This window comes from Pocillopora damicornis, chromosome 9 (assembly GCF_964200805.1).
Source record: "Pocillopora damicornis chromosome 9, jaPocDami1.2, whole genome shotgun sequence".
In the NCBI taxonomy this organism is placed as follows: Eukaryota; Metazoa; Cnidaria; class Anthozoa; order Scleractinia; family Pocilloporidae; genus Pocillopora; species Pocillopora damicornis.
This window is the reverse complement of record NC_142678.1, coordinates 8,895,040-8,921,960: the sequence shown is the minus strand read 5'-3', so window position 1 is coordinate 8,921,960 and position 26,921 is coordinate 8,895,040. Positions and strand designations below refer to the sequence as shown.

Below are 26,921 nucleotides of genomic sequence, written 5' to 3'. Positions count from 1 at the left end.
TGGAAGGCTTACCATTTAATCTGAACTCGATGTACGATAATTTTCAGCTGTTTACCCGTGGGTAATCTGTTGATTTTGCATTTAACATGCGCCACTTCAGGTAATAGGGAGGTGCAGGTTATGTGGTAATTTTAAAATCTACTGGTAGTTGAATTGAAAAAAATTCTCACCTACATGCGTTTCCACCTCTCAAATTAATTTTATTGTATTAAGAGTGCCACAAAGCAGCATGAAAACATGATGCCAACTCGGGTTTATTTCACGCATAATTAGTTGTGTGATGAACAAATTATTATTGGCATGCGTGAAAACAAAACCTTGATGGTGACAAAAATAATCCAAAGATATCCGGTACATCAGTAACAAATTTCCATTTAACACTAGCTTGAGCTAAAGAGAATTTTCCCATTTTAAGGGACTTGTTAGGCTCAATAGAACTGGAGATCTCTATTTTTTTTGGAAATAGCCAACCTGGCTTTCTTTCAACAAATCAACATGGCACTGAACGATCGCTCGCACAAAATGTGGCCACAAATTTGCATTCTGTCAAGTATGAAACTTTGAGATTTGGGCATGGGCTGCTAGTGTTTTTACTTTATAATTTTATCAATAAAGAACATGCTAAAATTGAAGAATTGTGCATGTGTCTGAATTTCTTTGACCTTTAAACTTGACAAGGAAGCTTTAAAGCTTTCAAAAGTTAGATTAGACAACTTTTAAAAGACTGAAATGTATCGCCTTAATTTCACGTTTTCGCCACCAAAAAGTTCAATAACATAACATGCAGGTTATCCACCAGTGCGGGTCATCTGTTGACTTTTTTTTTCGCCGTATGCAATAATTGGCTGGTGCAGGTAAACGGCTTTGTGGGTAAACAGCTGGAAATTATGGTAGTCATTCCTGTTTTTCTTGCTTGTGTGAAAACTTTATCAAATTATGGTTGATTGTTTACATTTTTAGTAGAGATGTTTAATGTTCTCCAGATAACTTGTGATCTTGTGGTAGGTGTGCTTGTGGGTTGAGGAGAGATTTCAGGGCCAATAGGAAAAAATAGGCAAGAGGGCAGGATCCACTAGTTGATATTGCTGAAGTCTTCTCTATACCAAAGTGGTGATTTATCAGGAGATACTTTGAGCTATAACTAGAGTGGAGTTCCATATCTAGGGTGACTTCAAACAACTGGTGGCAGCTGTGATTAAGGATTCAATCAAATTATTAATTAGCACTTATATTGGAAAATATTAAATTGAAAGTTACAAGACCTTTAGTTATTTTGATGATTGTTTGAGCTTTGTTGTGTTTCAGGTACAAGCTGCTGGCACATTGTTGTTGATTGAGTACAATAGTTTGTCAGAGTACTTGTTTCTTTTGAGGAGTGTGGCCGAGTCTCTAGCTCCTCATGGACCTGCAGTTATGATGTACTTAGCAGCTGCAGTCTCTGACTTTTACATCCCTCCTCAAGATTTAGTAAGACTTCTCTTCTTTATTATTTACCATATTTCCTTTAATAAACTCTGAGGCACTTATGTAAAACTTTCAATTGCTTAAAAGGAGGGGCACATACTAAAACTATTAACATGTACTGATTCTGAGCCAGTTGAAGCTTAAAAGTTTTAAATAAAGTGGCAATAGAAACAGATTTTCCAAGTAATCCTACTCTGTAAGAAAGTGAGGAAGAACAGAGTTGGGTGGGAAGAGAGTGCTTATTCAAGGGTTTGCCTGATTGACATAATGGCTAAGGGATTGGGCACTTATTCAGCGGAGGGTGCTTATTGGAGCTTGGGTGCTTATTTAAGACTATGATATATGATGAAAATATGTGGCTTTGAAAAAAAAAATGCATGTACAGGGACAAGTGTAATTTCTTTGATAAACCAAGTCAAAATAATTTGATACATTTAGGTAATACTACAGAATAATGATGACCACCAAGCAACATAAAGACATTTTGTCCCTTACAAATGTGTTGTAACAATATGGAAGACTAGTTTTTCTATTTGACTTCCTATATTCTTCAGATTATTGTTTGTAACATTCTAACAATGAGCTTTTTTGCTTTAGATGGTTAAATGTTAAGCCATGTGAACAAGCATAATGTTATAACATGTCATAAATCTTCTAGAATACTGAAAAATTAATTGACATTCTCTTGATGTATTATTTGTACAGCCAAAACACAAGATTCAATCAAATGCTCCTCTGCAGCTTAACTTGGTGCAGTCCCCTAAAATGATGGCACCTCTTGTGAAAGAATGGATACCACAGGCATTTACTGTCTCATTTAAGGCAAGGAAATCTTATAAAATTAAAGAATTACTTAGTATCACTATTCATTGCTGCTTTGAGATCAACTTTTCCAGTGGTTTACTGTTTGATGATGGAACCCTTTCATTCATAAGGTCAAATTAACATTGATTCTCCTTACCATCTACCATGCATTTTTTGAGATAACGTTATTAAGAATTTGGTTTTAAATCATTCCAAATATAACCCCAGGTTTATATTACTCTAAATGCTCATTACCTTCTGCAATTATTATATTGACATGGGGAAAAAAAGGAGAAATTCTCTCATGGTCACTCCTGGGAGGAGAGGGTTAAGGCATATGGCTTTAATTTATTTTTATTAAAGATGTTTGAGTTTACTTTTAATTGCTTTTAATTATGTCCTTTGTGGTGACACCTAAGGAAAAGATATACACAATCTATTTGATGCTGAACATAGATTTTCTTCACTTTGCTATATCATAACTACCAAGACTGCCAGTCTCAATTAATTAAAATGTTGACATAAACTCCTCTTTGGTGTATAGTTGGAGACCGACATGAACATTATCTCTAAGAAGGCACGCGAGGCTTTAGCCAAGTACTCACATCAGGTAATTTTTTTATATTTTCTGTTCCCTACTTGTTGATTATGTGCCAATCAATTCACTCCCTAAGCAACCAAGGGGCATTTCTGTCATTTGTGCCTGAGGAGTGGGGAATTTGAACCTTGCCTGGTTGGGGTCAAGAAGTTGAATATATCTTAATATAATTTATGTCTTTTAATATGGAGGTGTTTAAAGGTAAGGAGTTCACTTCTATGAATGAATGGATTGGAAGGAAAGGTCTACATGGTTTAGGTTTAAAGCATGGTCAAAGAATAGAAAGTCACTGTCCCTTATTTTGCCCTCTAACCATCAAATTTGACACTTGGGTAAGGCATGTAAAAACACTTTTGGTTCCTTAGGGGGTTGGAAGTTGAATGAACCAATCTTCAAAAGTTCCAATGTCTGGGTAGGGGGCAACGTTCAAGCTTGAAATTGATCAAACCATTACTTCTACTGGTTCACTTTTACATAAGAATTTGGTGGAGGTGTAGACTGTGAGGTACACTGTAAATAGCACTTGACCATTAAGCAGCACTTTGGCACTTTTTTTTTTTTTTTTTTTTTAACATTTTTTTTATTTTCACTTAAAGCACAAATACTAGAGTAATACAAACAAATACAAAGTTAATTACACTAACGCTTACGCTACTCACTAACACTAATTACGAAATACTACATTACATTACATTCACAGTCGGCTAGATTTAATTTATGTTGTGGTTATATAATAATATAAGCCTAATTTGTACAAATACTAATCTACATCAAATTCCTTTTTTGGTAGAACGACTGTATATACAACTGCGTCTATAACTGTTAATACCCGATACTCATCTATTGAATTACACTAACATGTTTTCCCATTTTTTATAATGAACAGATTCTTTTTTATTCTTTTTTGCAATCAAAAATTCAAATTTCCGAGTTTCAGATGTTTTAGCCTTCAGTAAGGATACAGACGGCTTGATATTTTTACAACGACATGAATAAATGGTATATTTTCCAAGAATGATTATGTGATTTAACAAACAATTCCCAGGGATATTATCGGAAATACCAAAGAGGATTGTTACCTCATCAAGCTTATCAATTTTCATATTGTAAGTATTTAACCAAGAAATAACCGAAAGCCAAAAGTTTTTAGTGTAGGTACAGCTGATTAGAAGATGCTCAAGAGTTTCTTCGTGACTTTGGCACTTGGGTAGTGCATTTTTGGAATTTGAGTCATCCAGTATCCAAGAGTTCAAATGTTTGTGTAGGGGAGCAGTGTTGAAGCTTTGAATTGATTGACCCATTACCTCTACTGATTTACATTTACTTAAGAATTTGGTTGAGTAGGAGGCTGTGAAGTAGCAAGTGACCATTTAGCAGCCATTATGGATTAAGTTCCTATGATCAATTCTACTTTACCTTGTTTTTGTAGCATGTGAGACATTTCCCATGGATCTCTATTGACAATACTTTCATACTTGTAGGGTATTCTCACTTTAATACAAGAAAGTAATAAAGAAGTCCTCAAAATCTACAGCAATATCCAAATCTGTAAAGGAAGAGAAAGATGAATCAATTATACATGACTGATCACTAGTTATTTCTTAGTACATTGGACTAAATTTAATCATCATTATCCAACTGCACAGAGTAGAGTACAAATAACACTCAAGTTGAGTACAAATATCATGCAATACTTGGACAGTTGGTCATTTTGTGCTGGAAAAAAACCTGTTTGACTGGTTGGCTGCATATGCTATGCTCAGCTATCTGCCTTAGTTTTCAGGCCTGATGGGAAATGTGCATAAAATAAAGCAGTTGGATAATATATAACTTACCAGATGTTTTGGTGTGTAGTACTGCTCAGTATTTTGAATGGTTACATATGCATTTTGACTTTCCCTGATGGCTCTTCAAAATTCAGCACAACTTATAAAAATAATTAGGGATACTACACACCAAATTGTGTAATTAGATTTATATACCAATTCCTAAATTTGCTCTAGGTGGTGGTATCAAACATCCTACAAACTCGCAAGAAGACAGTTGTGATGATCACTCCTACTCAAGAGACAGCTATATGGATGTCAGATTCTGAATTAGAGGCTGGTAGAGAAATTGAGGAAAAGATTGTTGCTGATCTTAAGAAAATGCACCAGCACTTCTATACTTCTGTTGTGATGCAAGGTACATAACATTTTGGTTATAAGCTTGCACTTTCACCAGTCTAGTAACTTTGTGGTATCTTTGAATATTAAAACATCTCACATAATGAATTAACACTGGGACAACTATTTAATGCACTTGAGGAACAGCCTGATTAATCTACAGTAATTTGCTTATGGCATGTGGCATGTGCCTTTACTCAAAACTGACTGGCCAGATTGGGTTCTCTGAAAATTCAGCCAAGTCCTCTTTTGAAGTCTTCCCTAAGTTGTGAAGAGGAAAATTATTGCTCAAAAATAATCTCTCTCATTTTCTTTATTCTCAGCTTAATTTTTTAACTAATAGCAAACTGGCTAACCTCCACAGAGAAAGAGGCAGGGCAGCCTACAAAATCTTCAGAATGCCAGCTCTTAAAACAAAACATGCTAATATAATTTATCATTATCTTATCACATTAGCCATAAATGAATAATCTGGTCTGTCAGTTCTGCTTAACAGTTTAATGCACTAACCAAAAAATCCAACTTGGTGAGTTACATTTAGCTATGATTTGTGAGTGTCCTTAGATGGTAAGCACTCTTAAAGTAAGAAGGGTCCAGAACTTTTGGCCGTGATGTTGTCAAGTGCGATTCACTTATTTGTCATGTACTTTCCGAAGAAAGGACAAAAGTTGGTCGAGAACTTGAAGTCGGTAAAGATAAATTTACAAGTTTAGGTTTTGGAGGTTAATCAACCTGACAGCTCCAATCACCTTTTCAAAATTTATAAGTGTGGTTTATTTACTTTTATTGCTGTAACATTGGCAATTAACATAGAGTTTGTCTTCCTTTTAAGAATTGAAGGCTAATTCAGCATGCTTAAAGATGTAGTTTTTTTTTCAGTGTAGGAATTAAAAGGCTCAAACAAAGTTAGTAATGCATTGCTGGATACTTGGAGGGAGTGCTTTAAATAAAAACAAGAACATTTACTGAATCAGCAAAAGAAGGAGTTTTCCTTTGTGTGGTGTTGTTATTTCTCACAACTAGCAGCAGTGTTGCCTTGCACTGTCTCCTTTCACACAGCCTTGGCAGACAAACCCACATTGCATTTATTGGTTGGCATAAGCACTGATAATTTTTTAAATTAAATTTCAACTGCACTAAGAGTGCACTATCACTTGTATGCACTGTCTTTATTGTCAAAATTGCATAAATGATTCTATGTCTAAACAGGTAATAATTTCGGATTTATGATTGTTATCAGTGAAAGCCCTCTATAACCTGATATTTCATCTCAAGAAACACATTGGGCTGGTTATTTACACGAGGTCTAACCCAAACCACAGTTTCCCGCAAGCAGTGGGCCTCTGGGATTCTCTGTAAGAGGGTTGTTTTCATTAAATATATATCCTTTAACTGCTAGCTTTCAGCCCTCTTGAAACTGTTCGCAAAAATAAATTTTCTGATAAAAGATTAAGCTAAATTCAAGATTGTTTATAACACAATTTTGTTGACAATGGTTAAACTTTGGTTAAATAACTGTCCCATTAATTTAATTAACATGGTGAAGTGCAATTAGTATAAAAAGTGAAAATAAGGTAGCCTGAAAAGTCTATAAAAAAGTCTAAGGTACACACCATTATAGTCCAAGAGCTTTTGAGTTTTTTTTTTGTTTTTGTTTTTGTTTTTTTGGGGGGGGGGGCGGCATCCTTGGACTTGTGTTTAGGGGAAAAAATGCAATGTTTTGAATTTATGGCACAACTTTTTCTCTTTAATGAACCATTGCGGGGTTTATGACTTGCAGTCAGCATCATGTACTGTAACCATGGATAATGCTTAAATCATCAGCTTTTAAAATTTTTCTAAAATAGATAATCAAGTATACTCAGTGTTTCACTAGTCATCGTTGTGGCAAAATACTCTCTTCTGAAATTAATAACCTTCAAATGTTAATGGTAACGGTAACATTAACAATAATGCTCATGATAATAACGACAATAATGCTAATGATGATTGATGTTTGTCAAAAATTGAGTAACCCTGTGAGTCAAGACTAATAAATACCTCTTACTCATTTTCTTGATTTGTACTGTAAGTTATGGACCAAGTTTTTCTGGTCAGATTTATGGCCCAAGCGGGAAACCATAAATTTGAGCGAAAAAAAATGAAGTTCTGTAACACTGTGTGGATTAAGAAAACAAGGTCGTTGAGATATTTTTTAAATCTGTGGGTTACAACAGGGAAAACAGCCTGCTTAACATAATGCAGGCACTAAGAGATATGTTAAATGGAGTCATAAATGGAGATCCCTTTAAAAAGAAAGTAGGTGGTTGTTGCTCTTAGTATTGTTAAAACTAACTTTTAAATACTTAATTGTAACTGTAACAACACACCATCTATTATTAATATAGGTAACACAAGGTCAGTTATTGGCTCTGAACAACTTTGTCAGAATACCAACCAGTCGATACAGTCGAGTATGCAGGTAAGTATGTGTGGCAAGTCACTATACAACAATATACGCTTGATTGCAAAAACTAAAAAGTTTTACAATGAATAGTGATCCTGTACGGCTTTATGGGTTAGATGTACATGATTTCCACTGTTGGTTACACACAGGGAATGAAGAAAGCTATCCAAGCTTTCCTGAAAGAAATGATTTTCCATGAATAACAAGAGTGAGTCACTGATTATATATGAGTGTGAATATTTCTCACAAAGGCATTGGGTCTCATTGTTCATGGATCATGCTCTTGAGGTGTCAGTATTTTTTGCAATTGAGTGTAATGTACTCTACCTATGCAAGGATTCTCTTTTTTTTATCATAAGATTTATGAATATTAAAAAAACTATATCAAAAATAATGATTTAAATGCAGTAAAAAGAATCATAATGTCATTGTGTATGAATCTTATTAAGCTTTCTGGCCATTTAAACTGGTAAGCCACTTGCCACTTCCTTAGCTGAGAAGAAGTTTTATGGTGTACAAGCTGTATGTGTAGTTTGAATTCAGATTTAAGCCAAGCCATTAAATTGGTGACATGTTATTTCAAGTTCTCTTATATGAGAGAAGACTGAGAAGAATTACAAGTTAAACTGATTTGAAGCATTTTTTTTTTTAACCAAAGACTAGGAACTAGATCTGTATTTTGTGTGTTTATTTGGTATGGTTTCTGTATCTGGTTTGAAACTCAGTGTTTTTGCCATCTGCTTAGGTGGGCCATTTTGTCACAAGCCAGATACAAGCTCTTCCTGTTTCTCAAAATGGAGGTGTAATTTCTGGGTACTCGACTTACACTATTCCAACCTCCTCACTTACTCTTCCGGCACCAGTGGTTACACAAATTCAAGTGGTGAAAGCCCAGGAACCACCTCCTTCACAAGAAGTGAGCCAGACATCAGTTGAGGAGTTGTCAGATTCACCAAATTCCTCAGCACAGATCTTTGGCACACTATCTGATAGTTGCTTAACAGCTGACATGAAAGCCTTCATTGAGTCCTTCCGGGCACGGCGGATTGCTCTGGGATACACTCAGGAAGATGTGGGTAATGAGCTGTCCCACAGCAATGGACATTCCTCTTACAGTCAGTCATTTATTTCACGATTTGAATCTAAAAACCTTGGTCTGAAGGCTGCAGAAAAAATGAAGCCAGTTTTGCAAGGCTGGATTGAGCAAAAAGAACAGGAGTGTGCCAAAGGGTTGAGAATGTGCAAGAAGCGCAAAAGAAGAACTTCTTTCTCAAATGAAACTCTTCAGTATTTGATTCATGCATTTGAACAGAATCCAAAGCCTAGCAGTGCAGAAATTACTGAAATTTCCTCTAAGTTGGGCCTTGAGCCAGTTACTGTTAGAGTCTGGTTCTGCAACCGAAAGCAAATGATGAAGCGAATGGCCTCTGGAAAAGGCCGCCCTAATCTCTCACTTAAAGCAGAGCTTGATGCTAAGAAACAAGAAGACCAGAGCATTGAGAAAGAACCAACAAAACTAGATTTTACCAACATGCCAGTTGGTCAGTTCTCTTTCACAGAAGACCGCGTAAAAGCCTTGGTGTGTTTGACTTCTGAGGGAAGCCCAGTGAAAAGTTCTCGCCCTACAGTTTCTACTACTGATGTGAGCTTTGCCCAAGTGCATGATAATAGTATTGTTCATTCAGTGTCTGGAACACGGAACACTGTACCAGAAAACACACAACTCATTGAGCCAGCACTAATCAGTAATGGAGTAGCTACATATGAGACAGTCTCTAATGTACCTTTGACTGAATCTCAAAGTTGAATGAGACACTCAATTCTTGACTTGAAACAGTTTAAGTCTGACAAGTCTGCTGGTTTTTTTATGATAGGGTGCAGTGAAAACACACTAGTTAGTTAAAGTGACTTGAAGACAACCCTTTGCATGGAACCAAGGTGATCGCTGTTTTAGAAGCTGTAGATCAGTGGAAAACAAGTTTGCTCATATCCATAAATAGATGTATATTCTTAATTTTCTATGACCCAAGAATTAAAAAATTGTTGCTGTATTTGTTTCATGACCAAGTTTGTGGGAGAAAGTGTCCAGTGTCTACTGTGAGGTTCACCCAAGAATGATGCATTTCTTGCTCTCAACATATACAGCTTCATATTTCTGAAGTAGATCTTGGCTAGTATTTGCTAACCTCATGGGAACTTCGAATTATCTTTGGATCTTTCTAATTTATTCTAATTGGCTATTTTTGATTAATTTGGTGTAGGTCTCTTCACATTTTAACGATACCTTTTGGGAAGTAAGTGTAATTTGTTCTTCATATAGCTGTTTTAGCATTGGCAGGTAATCATTCATCTAAGATCTGGATAAACATTTACTTAGGGAAAAGTCCTTTCTGAGGTTCATGTAGATGCATGCAATTCAGTACAAGTTTTAATCAGCCAGATAGATATAATTTGAAGGCCATTCATTTCACACCTTGATTATGTACATGTAGATTTAATTGTCCACATGTAGTTATTGGAATTCTAACTGTTACATTGTCTTGTCAGTTCCTTTTTAAATTCATGTGGTTGTTTGCATGTCACCTGTTTACTATTCCCAAGGTGTTGCCAGAGGGCAGGTTCTCGTGTACTTCAAAGAAATGAAATTTGTAGAAAATGTGATCAAATTACTTTTTAACTCTAAAGATCTGATGGTCAATTCTCTCCTCTAGCTGTCACACCTCTGTTAGATGAAGATAACTTTTGACTGATAATTTTGTGAATTACCATTACCTGTTTGGTGGATAATGTATGGATATTATAAGGAGAAGTTACTTGACAATCACTTCTGGAAGTTAAAGGGTTAATTAAGTATTGAGACAAGTTGTAAAGTAGCTGGTAATCAATTATGCTTTAAACGTCTCATTTCACTTGTGATTCTTTGTAGAAACTACTTCCACAAGTAGAACAAAATATTGAAAATAAGTGCTGGTAGCTTATTGTGTAGAGAATCAATTTAAATGATTTTTTTGAGTGGAATTTATGTTCCAGAGATATGGGAGAATTATTTTGTAATTCTCACCTGATTTTGTTGTACTTCAAGCACCATAGGTTTGCTGGTCAGGATGAGATTGGTTAGTCATTGTAATTATTAAATAAGTTGCTAACTAAGTATAGAGCTGAAGCAGTAAAATTTAAGTCTTGTTACGCAAAATTTAATTCTAATAGTTTTCCAGCTAGGTATTAATAGAAGTTGATAATTAACAGCATATCAGCATGTTGCCTTTTTATTCCAATGGTCAATTACAACGTGCCTGATGAGCAGTAATAATTATTGTTATGATGTAGAGGTATGCTTTTTGTAACACCAGGAAAGCTTGAGTCAAAATAAAGGTTTTAAACTAACTCAAATAAGTGTGGGTGATATTATTCAGAGAAACATAATTCTTTTTGGGGTAAAAGAAGGGGTTACCAGGGTTTTGACTATCTTACAAAGTATTTCTAGATGATTGTTCAATACAGGAACCTTTGAACCCTAATTTTGAAGATTATTACACTGAAAATGCAAAGACTCCATTTCAAAACAATGTGTTACCACATTTCTGTGTCCAGCTTCCACTCCATTACTTCAATCAGTTAAAAAATAAAGGGTTAAAGGAGAGGTGTGTTCAACTGGTAATTTTCATCTTGGCCCTTAAAAAAAGTATAGATATTCAATGTGCACCACATTTGAGATCCCAAAAAGTAGCCTGATTGTTCCAAAATTGTTTTCCAAGGTGCTGAGAATTTGACAATGGACAGCCCCATTTCAAAAAATGGGAAACAAGACCCTATTTAATTCACAAACCACAGCTGCACTGGTTATTAGATAAAGGAACATTTTGTTATTTCTGTAGCTGCTCCTGATAGTTCAAACAGATTGCCAAAGGATGGGGAAGAAAGGAGGGATACAAAAGGCAGCATGGAAGTCAAAAGTGGAGACAGGTTTTGAAATGTTAAGTTACTCTACAAATCTAAGAATGTGGCCAATTTTATAAAGTCATGTGATAATACTTTGTAATGGTTGATATAAAAGTTGCCTAATTTTTTGAAGCATACTTCTCCTACATATTGCAGGTCTTCTTGAGAGCTTAGATACCTAGTGGCCTAGAAGTTAGTGGTTTCAGTACTAAATGTTTTCAATACTTCAGTTGAAGTGCCACAGCGATTTTCATCATACAAACAATTGTTACTGGTACTTCACCAAAAGCTTCCACAATCTATAGTCAATCCTCTTTTATACATTGAATCCACCTCCACTCTAACTGTACCACACCAGTGTGTATGTGGTATGCCCTCCTATCACACCAGCACTTGTCTTGAATCCTTGCCACATGCAAACCAATAATATCATTTTTCATTTGAATCATTTGAAGGTTCTCGATATTGCTTTGGAAGCTTAAAACCCACTAAGCTTGCCACTTCTTCCACAGGCCTCTCCCCCACCCCCTTGTATTTTTCATGAAGCATCTGTAACAGATTATGTAACAACCATCAACCATTTATTTATCACAAAATGCAGGTATACAGTTGAGCAATAGAGGGCACTTTCTTTCAGTTCACTGGTGTCATAATCCATGTTTGATGTTAGATTGCCAGAACACAAAAAAGTATGTACATCATAAGCCCCAGCCAAGTGTTCTACAAACTTTTCTTGTGTTCTCCCAATATTACTATATGCCAGTAAACTGATAGAAAGACTGGTCTATTGCTTTTATATGACAAATTCAAATTTCTGTGGGTTTACCAGTGTAATGAATGATATGCTGTAGTTTCTCAGCTATTTTACAAACTTTACTAATGACTTCCTTGATTGAGTTATTTCAGGTCAGAGTGATTTCAAACTAGTTTGGTTTCTACTTTCTTTCTTTTGATTAAAGAACAAAGGAGACATCAACTACAGTAGTTTAAAATTTAAACAAATTTTACATAATTATGATGAAAATGAAATAAAACTCACCTGAGCCATTCTTTGACTTCTAAGTAAGCAAAGATAATACACACAATCAAAGTAGAGCTTCTGTGCTAAAGCTTCTCCAGCCTGGGAATAATTATGAAACTCTGTTATCAGATACTGGCCTTCCAAACTTGAAGTAACAGGTTCCTATTTGAATAGGAATTAACATGAAAAGGAATCACTAGTTAAAAAATGAATTAATATCTACACTCCTGGCTTTCATACATCAGCCTTTAAAACTTACATTTAAAAGGGCAAAATGGAAAGTATTTTTAAGAGGCATTTCTTAAAGACTAAGCAATATGAGCTGCAGGCATAAGATTTCAATCATTTTTAACCAAAAAACAATTTTGATGAGGATAAGCCTTCAGGTCATTAAAATAAACATCTAGCATATGACTTGCACCCTGCTCTCCTCTCAATGCAGAAAATGAATCTTCAAATCCCATTCATGTGAGTTTATCATTCTCACTGCCCTAATGTATGTTGGTTGCACAAGTCCAGCAAATTCAATTATTGAAAACCACTTCAGACTCCAGCAAATCATACGTCTGAATTTTTCAGGCTCAGCCAAGGGCTCTGGGATTCAGGTATTTATGCATTTTTCAACTGAGGTGTGAGTATTCAGCATTTTTGTGTCAAAATGCAGTACATGAATCATCTCAATTTCTTATTTGTATAGATTTTGGTATTTTGTTTATAGACACATGCCAACAACTCTAAGCAATTTTAGAAAATTGGTTATGTTTTGACAATCCTAGGGTATATTACTATCTCAAGGGAGGAAATGTGATATTTAAGAATCCCACCAACCCCCATCCCCTCCCTTCCCTTTCTCTTTCTGAGGGAACGCCCGAAACACAGAGATGGGGTGAGGGGAGTAATTGATACTCTAGCTTGAGTTCAAGGAAACAGGGGTGGCAACCATCGCCTGTTTAAGGAGTATTGAAATAATTAAAAAATTGTTTGACATATCATCTACATCTGGAAGAGAAATTTTACAGTGAATTTAAACTGATTGAAGAATTTTGAAGCTGTTCAAAGGCTTTCAGCTAAGTGCACTAAGTTAATTTTTTTTTAAATTGAAACAACTTACATGAATATAAGGGCCAAAACGCACGCAGCACCTTGGATTTCATGGCATCACATCGCTTCTACTTTTCTCCTTGATTCTCTCTGGCTTCATGTTAAAACTAAGCTTACTCATGCAAGCACATGTGATGCACGGGAGAACATGGGGGCTAGTGGCCCTGGATCATGTGTACTATAGGTGGACTCGGTCGACATATCGGGCGATAGTCGCCCGATATGTCGGTCGACTATCGGTCGACCATCGGTCGACTATCGGTCGACTATCGGTCGACTATCGGTCGATAGTCGACCGACTATCGGTCGACTATCGGTCGATAGTCGGTCGACTATCGACCGATAGTCGACCGATAAATGTGTCGACCGATATAGTCTTAAACCATCGATACTCGACCGATACATGACCGATACTTGACCGATACTTGACCGATACATGACCGATACTTGACCGATACATGACCGATACTTGACCGATACATGACCGATACATGACCGATACTTGACCGATACATGACCGATACTTGACCGATACTTGACCGATACTTGACCGATACTTGACCGATACTTGACCGATACTTGACCGATGCTTGACCGATACTTGACCGATGCTTGACCGATACTTGACCGATACATGACCGATACATCACCGACACTTGACCGATACTTGACCGACACTTGACCGATACTTGACCGATACTTGACCGATACATGACCGATACTTGACCGATACTTGACCGATACTTGACCGATACTTGACCGATACTTGACCGACACTTGACTGATACGTGACCGGTACTTCACCGGTACTTCACCGATACTTGACCGACACTTCACCGATACTTGACCGACACTTCACCGATACTTCACTGATGCTTGGCCGATAATTCATTGCCCCCCGGGGAGGAGGGTTTATTTCACGATAAAAGATATAAAACTCTTATAAGTAATATGATTACCTCATAATTTAGATACAAATTGCATGTCTGGAATCCAGTTTTAGATTTCTCTTGTGCCGGCCATGGTGCGTGTCGTCTCCGGTAGCGAATTCCAAGTCCTTACAGCGGCGAAGTAACGAAGAGACCTTAGACCATGTTTTGTACATGTTAATTTAGGTATCAAAGCATATTTGTGCCCCTTTCATTAAGATACGTGTTCTTTACTTGAAATGAATTAGCTGTAGTGGTGGGTGTCTTCTTTTGAAAACATCTGTCTATCGTAATTAACATATCTTGGGTGAGACGACCTTTTAATGTGTTATTTAAACCAATCAAATTGAGCATTCTTTCTTAATGAAGGGTCTTTGCTATAAATACATGTCATACCTAAGTGCACGGTCCCTTACCCTCTCTAGTTTTTCAAGTATATTCAACCTATTGACTTCGCCTGTTACTTTTCCGGAGATAGATGTGGTGTGAGAATTAAGGATCTGTGTTCACTTACAGTAGATCAAAATTATGAGATCTACAACGCACGATGTTCATGCGTTGGAGACTTACTACACCCTTTTCAAAGGTTAGGTTATATTTGGTTTTATTATCTGTGCTTTGGAAGCTTATTTCATTGGACAATGAATGGCATTTTAATTTTTTTTTCCGCCGCCGCTGTCATTATTCTTTAAAAAAAAGTGTCACCGTCTGTCGATAAAGAGCACACAATTCGACTATTTAAAGGGTTAAAAACCTCCAGTTTGAGACATAACGGCAAACGGGACGTCGGTAGAGTGAACTCGCAATACTTCCAGCCGCACTCATAAAGTTTTGATTTCTATTTCATTCTATATCAAGCGCGTGTTTTTAGTAAACGTCAAAACAATTCTAACCCTGTTTGTTCCCATTGGACCGCGAGTAAAGAAATTTCACTTTCCGATGATGTAGTCTTCAACGCTGGTGTATTAAATGGTGGTGACGGTTGAAAATATAGATCGTATTAGGTTCCGTAGCTTTGTAAATCCACTTTATAGGGATATAACTGTTTCGAGATATTTGTCCGACAAAAGCTTAAAAGCGTATGCGACAATACCAAATGGCTTTATGGGTTAAAGTAATTTACCACTGCTTGGTCGAAGTTCTCGTTGCTTCAACGCAATAGAGAGAGATAGCATGAGCTCGCATGTTCATGGATTCTCCTTCCTTCCGGCTGTTTTGGACGGTTGATGGAGGACATTGCAGAACAATATCCACTTTAAATACCCAGAGGTTGGGGTACTCCCATATACATGTATGTGCCGCGGGATAGGGTATGGTTTTGGCGGTTATCGTTTTGCCTCTGTTAGCATTGTGTTTCCGTTGTGATCTGTAGATAGGATATGTAAATTGTATCGCCTAAAATTGCAGTGTGTAAATGGCCAGCTAAACAAAAAACCAAATTCCGCTAAAATTGTCAACAACGCGATTTTATCGAGATTTGTGTTTTGCCGCGCGTGGTTAGCCGTTGTTTGGTGATTGTTTTTCCTTGAATAGGGTGTCATATTTCGTGTTTGGACAATTCTCGTTTGTTTCATCCTTAAAGTGGGACAGGGTTTAAGACTCTTCGAGGCACACACTTATTCAAAATTTACGGGAGTACCCCCTCCCCCGAAACGGGACAGTTCCTGTGACCTTAGTGCAACATTGGTGCAGTTTGGTATTTTTTTCAATTTTAGACTCAGAAGCATATACGGTAAAAAACCCGCTTATAGGAACCTAATTTTTTCCAAGCAAGGCTAAGAAGGTTATTATAAAAGATGGTGCTAAACTGGAAAATTTGGCTACTCAGGTTCTTGTTTTCAAATAGACTGCGAGCAGTCTCTTTTGCTGTGAAATCCCACTGGAACGAACGGGGAAAAAGCGGACGTGATCGACGAGCGATGAGGGGCGAAGCCGTGATCTGCGAGCAGCAGGGGCGCCAGTCACAGCGAAAAGAGAATGCAGCTTGGCTGCTCACCGCTTGTCGATCGTGCCCACTGCTCGCAGTCTAGTTTTCAAAATAAATGAGTTGTTTGTCATTGGAGGGCGTGGCCTATTTTTGGTATTGTATGCATAATATGTTAAAAATCCAAGCATATATTTACCAAGTTTACAAAGCTATCCAAGACAAACAGAACAAAACGCAACATTAATATATGGAACTGTGTTGTTGCTTTGACTGAATTTCTCAAAAAAAGAACCTGTTTCAAAGTTGTAGGCTAAAACAGGTTTTCGTGTAAAAGGAGTTTTAATGTACAATTTTTGTCTAACATTTTCAGTTAATCTATTTTTTTCTTAAAATCTAGGTTCTTAAAAAAGGGCTTTTTACTGTACCTGTAATAAATTCAAACATTGCAATAGTCTAGCACACTCGAGTTATTTTACGCGAGGTATTTTGAGCATTTGACGTCATTTTCCCTAATTCGCAACCAGGCTATAATTGGAACGAGATAAAGAAATGGCGACTGCAACTTCTCGGAAATAAAAAAATACAAATTAAAAAAAAGATTTCTGATGGTCGTAATGGATTGATATTTAGCAAGGTATTTTAGACAGTCATATTTTATACGAAATTATGAAAAATGGATATCGACTGTTTGATCGTAGTAGCACTTTAAAAACATTACTATCCCCCTACACTTCTGGAGGTGGAAGTCTACGAGAAGTTTCCATTTACCCACTTTTTGTTTAGCAATTTATTAAAGCTTTGAATATTTATCATCGTGAGGCCTCCTTTATCGTAATCATTGATCATTTGTGTCCTTTTAATTTTGTCCCCTTTGCTTTCCCAGAGAAAGTCATATAGCAGGGTATTGATTTCCTTAATTGCACCCTGATGCGTCGGAAGATATGTACAATTTGGGATATTGCAAAAGCTTTTATGATCGTGATTTTACATAGAAGAGTAAGTCTACTAGCAGACCAGCTGCTTAGGGTGTTTTTTACTCTCTCAATTTTTTCTGAAAAAATGGCATCGCCAGAACACCTCAGAACGCTTTAAAGGTAGTGCAAAATGCGATGGAAAATTTGGAGCTATGTGATGTTTGGAGAATTTTTAATCCAAATGGCAAGAGGTTTATCTGGAGGCAAAGACAATCAGATATTCATTGCAGACTTGATTTCGTTTTAGTAAGTCAAATTACAGTATTTACCCGCTTATAAGAATCTGAGTTCTCAGTTCTAAATCTACTCGTAGGGTGTACTCATGTGAATTCTAATTCAAAACCAACATGTACATACTACCGTTTTTCATACATTATTTAAACCAAATTTAGAGATTTTTATAGTTCATACATGTTTAAGTTCATTACTTTTGAGAGTCATGTCTTTTATCTTTGCCTGATGATCTTTAAGGTTCATTTTCTAAAACAGAAACCTGTTTCAAATATAGGCTAAATAGGTTCTTTTGTAAAGGGGGTCTAAATTGGTATTTTTAGTCTAACAGGTTCGTGAATTCTAGGTTCTTATAAGCGGATAAGTTCTGTATTTCCGACAGGTGGGTGCCGCGGAGTTCCCTATTTAAGGATGAAAAAAATTGATACCGTTGTTAAGGCCCAAACCCCCAAAAAGACGCCCTATTCTAGGTAAAATAACAAGAATAATAAAAAAAAACAAACAACGGCTGACCTTGCACTGCAAAAAGAAGTCTTTATAAAATCGCTTTGCTTATGAGTTTAACCGCCTAGTTCAGTTTCAAAAGATCATTTACTTTTCGTTTAGCTGGGCAGTTACACACTGCAATTTTAGCTGATACAATTTAGGTGGATCCCATTACCGACATAAATTGGACAGTTAATATCGGTAACGTTGAACAAGGAATATAACGTTGAGGCCCTGTTAGAGCTATAAGAGCTATGGAATAATGATTATTTTAGGTAAGTTGGATTAAGGGCAGCATGACATCAGGGATAAAGCATAAGCCGGGTAGTTTTAGGAATAATGGAAATACGTTAAGGCACAACATTAGTTACACAAGAGCGACCAACTTTACAATGTATTTTTCCATTACCAAATGGGAACATATATCGAAAAAACCTCGCACTCTTTCTTAGCCTATTTTCTTCTGAGCGATATGGTCGGTAAGTGAACCTATACTTGGCCGATACTTGACCGATACTTGACCGATACTTGGCCGACACTTGACCGACACTTGACCGACACTTGACCGACACTTGACCGATCCTTGACCGACACTTGACCGACACTTAACCGATCCTTGACCGATACTTGACCGATACTTGACCGATACTTGACCGATACTTGACCGCTACTTGACCGCTGCTTGACCGCTACTTGACCGCTACTTGACCGCTACTTGACCGCTACTTGACCGATACTTGACCGATACTTGACCGATACTTGACCGATACTTGACCGATACTTGACCGATACTTGACCGATACTTGACCGATACTTGACCGATACTTGACCGAACCTTGACCGATACTTGACCGATACTTGACCGATACTTGACCGATACTTGACCGATACTTGACCGATACTTGACCGATACTTGACCGATACTTGACCGATACTTGACCGATACTTGACCGATACTTGACCGATACTTGACCGATACTTGACCGATACTTGACCGATACTTGACCGATACTTGACCGATACTTGACCGATACTTGACCGATACTTGACCGATACTTGACCGATACTTGACCGATACTTGACCGGTACTTGACCGATACTTGACCGATATATATCGGTCGATGCATCGGGCGACAGTCGACCGATATATCGGTCGACTATCGGTCGAGTATCGGCCGACTATCGTCCGATAGTCGGTCGAGCATCGACCGATAGTCGACCGATAGTCGACCGATAGTCGACCGATAGTCGACCGATAGTCGACCGATAGTCGACCGATAGTCGATCGATATATCGGTCGACTGTCGCCCGATATGTCGACCGAGTCCACCTATAGTACACATGATCCGTGGCCCTTGGGACGATAGTACTCGCGTTTCGCGCAAGAATTAACAGGTTTTTCAGATTTCCTATTCAATACAGCCCTTTTTTTTTAAAAAATTACCTTAAATGGCAAAAGATGTCGCAACTCCCTCAGTATTCCTCGAAAAACTTGCAACCGCTGGGAAGTCATGACCAACCGGACTTGACACTCCATTTACTATTTCAGTAGCCTATGTGTAGCCGTACCCTCCCCCACAAAGTGAAACGGAAGCAAGGGAACCTCGCCTCCGTTTTACCTTGGCGAAGGCTACCTTTTTAGTTAGGAAGTTCCAGATGTTATGAGACCGCACATTTTCTTATCAGTGGTTAAGCCTCGCCACAAAGTTCCACTCATGTAACTCCATATATTTTGTCCCTGTTGGTGACTTATGGCGGCCGCCGAAAGTTCTAAGGCCCTATCTCTTGGAGACATTTTTGAACAAGGGTTTGTTTTACATTGTGAGATAGAAGATGACGATGGATCGAGCACCTCGGAGATATTTCAGGTATTTTTTTTACATTCATTCTGAGTTGTATGATTAGTGTATTTTTACATACTACGTTTGTTTGGATTTTCAATTTTGTGCGTTGCGGAATGAAATCGTGGACGTTATTAAAATTAAGTACAGGGCTACAATCAAAGTGACGCTATAATGAGCTCGTAGATATATTGTGCAGAATATGACAAGAATATATACTGATTATACTAGAATTCAATGGTACTGTGTTCTCAAGAAACAGAATCGAGCCATTGGCAACTGAAGGGGGTTAGGGTAGCCCACTCGGTTAGTAGACCGAATGAAGAAAATAATTAAATTGATATCCCCCTGACAGTAGCTTTATTCATTTTGATATATTACTTATACTGCAATAGTAAAGAATACTTTGCCTATGATATGTTAACCCTTCAACTCCTGGGATCTGAATGTTAATTCTCCCTTCTAGCTGGTACTAATTTCCTTGTTAAATTTGGTGTTAGATCAAGATAAAAACCTCCTCCTGAAAAGTCTGAATATTCTCAATACCTGTTCGTTGGATAATGTAAGGATGTTATAGGGAGAAGTTACAAGTCACTTCTGGGAGTTAAAAGGTTAATGCAACAAAATTTGCATATTGAATCTCTGTACCACTACTTCATATGCCTCGAATATCCACAAGGAAAAAGGTGTGCAATGAAATGCCCAGGAAGTACCCTCAACGACAAAGCTGTAATTTTTAACCTTAGAAGGTTACAACCTACTGTATTTGAAACTTTTAGTAGTTAACATTGTGATCAATAGATCTGAGAAGTTGTTTTCAGATGTGTGAGAAAGTTCCCCAGAGAGGTATCCTTAAACGCTAATTTTATTAAATTTATTGAATTTTATCTCATGTTTAAAAAGGGAAAACAAGTGGGTTCAAAACACAATGAGGAGCTTTTAAAAACCTTTATGAGGAATCAGGAAATTTTTACACTGTACTGCATCACACAGATGACACTTTTATTTTCCTCATTTGTGGGGGCTGGTGGTATTGAGTTATTTCATGTGTTCTTGATGGATCAACTGATACTGTTTCATTCATTTTTTCTGTGTAGAAGAAGGTCAGCACTGCTGTAGATCACTTTGTTCGTGCCACAGAAATAGTCAATGGTTTGGCTTTGTTCAGTGGAAATGAAGATTTGTCTGAGGTTCCAACTTCTGAGTTAAGGTGAGTGTAAGGTTATGGGGACTGTACGTGGTGTAGGAGTTTGACTCATCAGGAGTTGAGAACAGTACAGTTAATAACTGAGAGCAAGTGGGAACTGATTGTGATTAGAGTTAGTGTGAGGTTTGAGTCAGTTATCTCTATAGAATCAAGGCATTTGAAACTATTGAACCATAAATTCGTTACAAACTCTAACTTGGATGATAATTACATGTAACTCCTACTCACCAATTTGGAATTGGCTAATGGTGGATATATCTGCTGCTAGCCACCAACACTGAGGTGATAGTGTAGCACAAAAAAAGATGAATCTTATTGATTTTTTCCTGCAATGATTACAATATTTTCGGGCACAAATCCTGTGCTCATTGCTGGAATAGAATATTAAATTGCTGGAATAGTAACGTATATTTGGAGTTTGAATAGCCAATCAGAGCATGCCTTCAATGCCATGTTATCTTTTGGTATATACTAAAAATTATTATCAAGACATTTTTATTCAGTAATAATTATGCATTCCCTCCTGTGGTACCAAGATTTTGCTGTTATTTTACTACCAAGTGTACAATGTTGAATAAATGCCTTAATATTCTTATTTCCTCAGATATCTATTGTTACCAGCTTTTCTTGGTGACCTGTTTCTGAGGAAGATTGAAACTGATAGAATGACTTTACTTAACATTGCAAAGGTCTGTTTAATATATGAACCATACACTGAATTATGAAAAAAAAAAAAAGAAAAAAGAGAGACTTGTTGACAAATTCCTTCTTCACAATTACTGTGTAGCCATTACTTTGATGTGCATCTTCTCAAATAAATATGATGAATCTGTAATTGTTTCAAGAACAAAGTAATATTTCCTACAAATTACATTCCATGTAATGAAACTTACTTAGTTTGTAGCACTTGCCAACAACTATCAGCACCCTATAAAAGACTTATTTAAGACATTTGCTCAACAATTGCAATGAACAGAATTACCCACAGATAAAAACTGACCAGTCACAACTGACTTACACCACTTGATTCTCAGCAAATAACATCATGGCAAAACAAACTGATCAATTTACACAAACCAAATTTATAACACTCAACTGACAACAACTTCTCACTTGACCCCGATTAAAACTCCCATTAAGTTTGTCAAAATGTCAGTCACCACAACCAACAAGAGTCCTTCTCAGGATTTCTCTCACTCAGAAGATCAAATTACACGAATAAACTTAGCACTTTGTGTTTTCTTGCCTTAGGTTTACTTTATTGACTTTCTTAAAAGATGTAAAAATTATGGAGTAAAAGACATGGTAAGTATGATAATTTTACATTTTGATGTTTACAGTTATTTTTACTTAATGCATAACTTTATTTCTCAGACTGTAAATAGAGCTCTTTAAATTTTGAGAAGGATGTAGATTGTCCAGTGTTTGCCTTTTAGTTATGATATGTCTTTGAACTAAGCTTGGAATGATTTTTAAAAATAAAAGTTCTCTCTGTCTTGGCACAAAGCTTTGTATATTTTTAGGACACTTGCCTTCCTCCTCCATATTTCAATAGGACTAGATAGCCTGCATTTTTATCAGTCATTTACCTTGATACAATAGGGAAATAAATACATGTAGTTTTAGTATGTACAATCATACTAACTCTCCTGCATACACTGTGTAAGGACCTCTCCAGATACTATGAAGAAACAGATGAACCAAGAGTGGAAGAAAAAAGTATCAATCAAATGGCAAACAGTCGTCAAGAAAAAATAGCAAGATACAAGGAACAAAAGGAACAAGAAAAAAGAATAAAGGTTAAGAATTCAGTATTTTTTGTGTAGTACTGTTGCATACAATTCTGGGGAAACTGTGCCAAATTCCTGCACAAGGCAAGTTACTTTTGGTATTTAGGGAGCGAATAACTATACTTAATTATTTTTGAATAAGAATTTTCAGTTTACTCTCAAACAAGCAATGCAATTTAGATGCTTATTAAGAATTGTATTCTCATGGAATAGAAAAAGGAATGGTAGTTTATTGAAATGGGTGTTTTCTCTTTGGTGATACAGTGAAACTTTTAACATTTGCTAGTTATGGAAATAAAGTATAATTGGTCATCAATGTTTGCAGGAACTCCAGAATATCCTTGGTGAGTCATCCAGGCCTGTAACAGATGAAGATACTCAGGTGATTGAATTTACAATTTATGATGCTCTGATTACACTCTAACCCCCTTAACTCCCACAAGTGACCCAATTTCTCCTTACAATATCAAATACAATATCAAGCAGTCAATTAGGTGATGAAAATAAAGATAAATATCAATTGGGGGACTGTTTGTTGATCCAATACCGAATTCTCAGAACTAAAATCATACAAATTGTATGGTAGACATTAAGGAAAATTACTAAATGAGATCTTAGGAGTAGAAGGGTTAAGTCTTAAATGATTATCACTCATTCTAGCTTTTTTTTGTCCTTATTACCAGCTTGTTCAATGTTTATTAGGGAGAGTTAACATAATCACTTCTTCCAGTTAAGGGATTAAAACTGCACTATAACATTACCTTTCTTTTGTGTGTTTTTTTTGGTTCTTATATTTAATTTGAATTTTTTTGTATTTCACAGAGAAGTTATTATGTTCTGCTCTTAAAGTTTTGGATCAACAAAGTTGTGGATCATTTAGCAAGTCTTCAAAGTAAGTCTTTTGATTTACAGGTGCAACAACTGACCGCTCAAACAGGCTCCTAATGGGGCCATGAATGGCAGTTTACAGTCCAAAGTAAAGCATTTTTTTAAATGTTTCTGGTTCTCATTACAGGATTATTTCCCACATAATAGTACTTTAGTTTTAATAGTACTTAGCACTATGTTTTTTGATAGAGGTGAAAGTGCAGGAAGAGAGTTGTTCTTGCCTTCTGTTTGCCATCCATATCTTGAAAACATGTGTGCCTAGGTTCTCTTTGAAATTTTACCACTTAAGAAATTAATATGAAGAAGTGTATTTGCATACCTTGAGTCACTAATCTCACTGTTTCAGGGTAGTGTTTAGACAAGAGTAGTGGAGGTTAGACTGTGTTTCTGGCAATGGAAATTTAGCTCTTTGATTATATTTGATGTACACTTAATTTTGGCCAACATACAAGTTTAATTAAATGCATGTGTAGGCAACCAGGAATTATAATTACATTTTTATTCCCTTCACCAATGCATGCCTGCTCAATAGATGTGTCCATTTTCTACAGGTTTGTTTGTGTGTTTTTGTGGGAAAAATTAGCTCTTGTTGAGGGTGAAGTGTGCAGGTTCCTGTTGCTATTGTATTGCTGATCTCTCCTTTGTACTTCTTTGAAATTCACAGGTGAAGTGGAGATCTTGAATCACATGCAGACACTAAAAGGCAGAGCAGATGACAGACCTGTAACCACAAAGGTTTGTCTGCCATTGTTGCTTTCTTGTTTAGCTTTAAGTGAAAAACTGAATTAGGCTGTTCATCCTTCATGGCTGGGAATTGGGCAGAAGGGATTGCATTTAGTTTGTTCTATAACTTACCCTTTTTCTTGTTGTTGTGCCATTTGATGAATTGATGTACTGGTAAACAGTATCTTCCAAAATAAATTATTGTTCATCTCTTGCCCAACTTTTTCTGAACTAGTTTCATTCCAGTTTATGGCCTGTCAATTGTCTGTTTATTACTAGCCTCCACTTGTTGGAGGGAAACTGTTCTTCCAAATGAACATAACTGTATGATTATTAAAATGGTGTAAAACTTTGAGCATTCAAAATTAAATCGTACCATGCACAGATTTTACTATAACTTTTGCATAGCTCTTCAGTATTTGTGGGAAGAGAAAATCACCCTTCCTTCTTGTTGCTACAATTAAACTGTATCAAATAATTTTATTTTAGCCTCAACAGAGCTTTAAACCAATTCTGATAACTAGGGAAATGATTAGGGTAAGTAATGTTTTACTGCACTTTCTCTGCTAATAAAGCTGGTAGATAATTCAAGGCTATGTAAACTAAGCTAATGACCTAATTACTGCCACTCCATCAAACTCTGCACATCCTATGAACACTCCCCTCTAACCTTCAATCTTTTAAATATGCCTCCTTCTGATGAATACCTAGAGCCCAATGAAAACCATTCCCCAAGGTTGACAAGGCTATCAGAGAACCACATGGCCTTTTGTGCATTCCTGGTGAAGCATGAAAAGAGTATAATTACAAGTGATATCAGTCCAGTCATTCACATTCTTGCTGAGTAAAAAGTGGTGTCACACCTGAAGCTGCAATATGTATTTGTTTCAGACCTTTTAGTTGTAATTTCATGCTAATGAGTGCTTCTTTTACTGTCAGAACAAAGTCTTTGGGGCAGGGTACCCAAGTGTTCCTACCATGTCACAGGAGGAATTCCTAGAAAAAGAAATTCTTGAGGGAAAAGTTGTGTTAGATTACAAAGAGTGAGTCATGTCTTTTGTTTGTCATTGTTTACAACAAATTTCCTGGGAAAGTTCTCCTAGATTTCACACTGTAGGCCTCTAGGTTAGATTTACAGTATTATGGTTCTCTAGCTTCCTTCAATTTGGTCAAGTTCTTATTAATTTTTTTTTCCTCCTGCAGCTAACTTTAGCTATGGCTTTTGATGTACTGTGCCAATGATACATTTGAAAGTTTTTAGTTTCTTAACAGAAACCTCTCCCCTGCTCACCCATGAGTGAAAACTAATTATCATCAGTTCCCAATTTGGTGCTACTAGACAAGCATCTAGCCAGCCCCTCACAATAATTTTGAGGCCTTCAAGACCCTCATGTGACAGAGCCAATAGTAGCTAGAATTGTCAGAGAATTTCCAATAAAACCATGTAAAACCATGTAATGACCTAAATCTTGTTAAGAAATCTTCCTGGAAAGTGCTTTGGATTTCTGCTCTCAGATTTAAACTTTCTTAACTGTTTCCTTCCTCATTGTTGTTGTTACTGAGAACATAGATCTAAAGTTGAAATACTATTTCTGTGTGGTCCAGGGACCAAATGAAGAATAAGGGCAAGACAAGTGATGATGAATCTGAAAGTGAAGATGACCCTGATAAGCTTCAGAAGAAAAGAGACTGGGATGAGTGGAAAGATGGTGAGTCTGTTGACCACTTAGCAAGTTAAAAGCTAATTTGAAACTAAAAACCTGTTTTCAATTAGGAAACACAGGAAAATAATCAGTTATCAAAAGGTGAACCACAACTTAACTTCAAGTTGTTATTTTTAACTTCACACAATGATAGTAAATAATACTTTTTTTCAGACCACCGCCGTGGATGGGGCAATAGGGAGAATATGGGATGAAGTGATGGCAACAGAGGGCAGCAGAAGGCTCCCTTTTACCAGAGGCCTTCTCCTTGGTATGCTTACCTTGAGCAAGAAGTGAGGGTAGCACCTGCTTAAGATCAAGATCTACTGGACAAACCAAATGAGAACCTTCTTAAGAGGAAGGTGGACTGCATTTAACTGAATCAGCCTGAGAAAGAGAAGTAAGAACTAAGTTTGTGAGATTATCCTCAAGGGAAGCCATGCACACTGTAATTCAAAAGACAGGCAGCAACAACCAAGGATACAAGGAAGAATTGTTCTTAGATCGTTTGAACTAAAAGATGCAACCCATAATTTGTTATCAGCTTTTAAATTTTTCAAGTAGAGAAATCCACTCTAGCCATTAATGTGATCTTGGCCAAATAAATAACATACCCACAGACACATCAAGTTCCAGCATCATTAGGTGATTCATTCTCAAAATAAATGTTCCTTTGCAAAGCTA

At 36.7% G+C, this 26,921-nt stretch overlaps 3 protein-coding genes across 4 annotated transcripts in view; 2 read left to right on the top strand and 1 right to left on the bottom strand.

Moving 5' to 3' along the window:
* The window catches only part of LOC113680872 (uncharacterized), a 14,948-nt gene extending 4,081 nt beyond the window's left edge, over window positions 1-10,867 (top strand). For both annotated transcript variants that reach the window (XM_089181992.1, XM_027197920.2), the window contains 6 exons: window positions 1,306-1,467; window positions 2,170-2,286; window positions 2,813-2,878; window positions 4,870-5,050; window positions 7,419-7,492; window positions 8,223-10,867. In XM_089181992.1, coding sequence (XP_089038118.1) covers window positions 1,306-1,467; window positions 2,170-2,286; window positions 2,813-2,878; window positions 4,870-5,050; window positions 7,419-7,492; window positions 8,223-9,284 — 1,662 coding nt within the window. In that variant the 3' untranslated portion in view covers window positions 9,285-10,867. The remainder of the gene's footprint in view (window positions 1-1,305; window positions 1,468-2,169; window positions 2,287-2,812; window positions 2,879-4,869; window positions 5,051-7,418; window positions 7,493-8,222) is intronic.
* LOC113680874 (protein FMC1 homolog) lies at window positions 10,728-19,731 on the bottom strand. Its single transcript, XM_027197921.2, has 3 exons — window positions 19,530-19,731; window positions 12,456-12,599; window positions 10,728-11,965 (listed from the first exon to the last, which is right to left on the bottom strand). Exons 1-3 carry the CDS (start codon window positions 19,620-19,622, stop codon window positions 11,846-11,848), a joined length of 357 nt encoding a protein of 118 aa, XP_027053722.1. The 5' UTR covers window positions 19,623-19,731; the 3' UTR covers window positions 10,728-11,845.
* On the top strand, window positions 19,683-26,921 carry LOC113680875 (immunoglobulin-binding protein 1). The gene is made up of 12 exons (XM_027197922.2): window positions 19,683-19,953; window positions 21,024-21,136; window positions 21,738-21,822; window positions 22,385-22,438; window positions 22,801-22,932; window positions 23,249-23,305; window positions 23,746-23,815; window positions 24,476-24,546; window positions 25,024-25,071; window positions 25,474-25,577; window positions 26,140-26,243; window positions 26,412-26,921. Exons 1-12 carry the CDS (start codon window positions 19,837-19,839, stop codon window positions 26,450-26,452), a joined length of 996 nt encoding a protein of 331 aa, XP_027053723.2. The 5' UTR covers window positions 19,683-19,836; the 3' UTR covers window positions 26,453-26,921.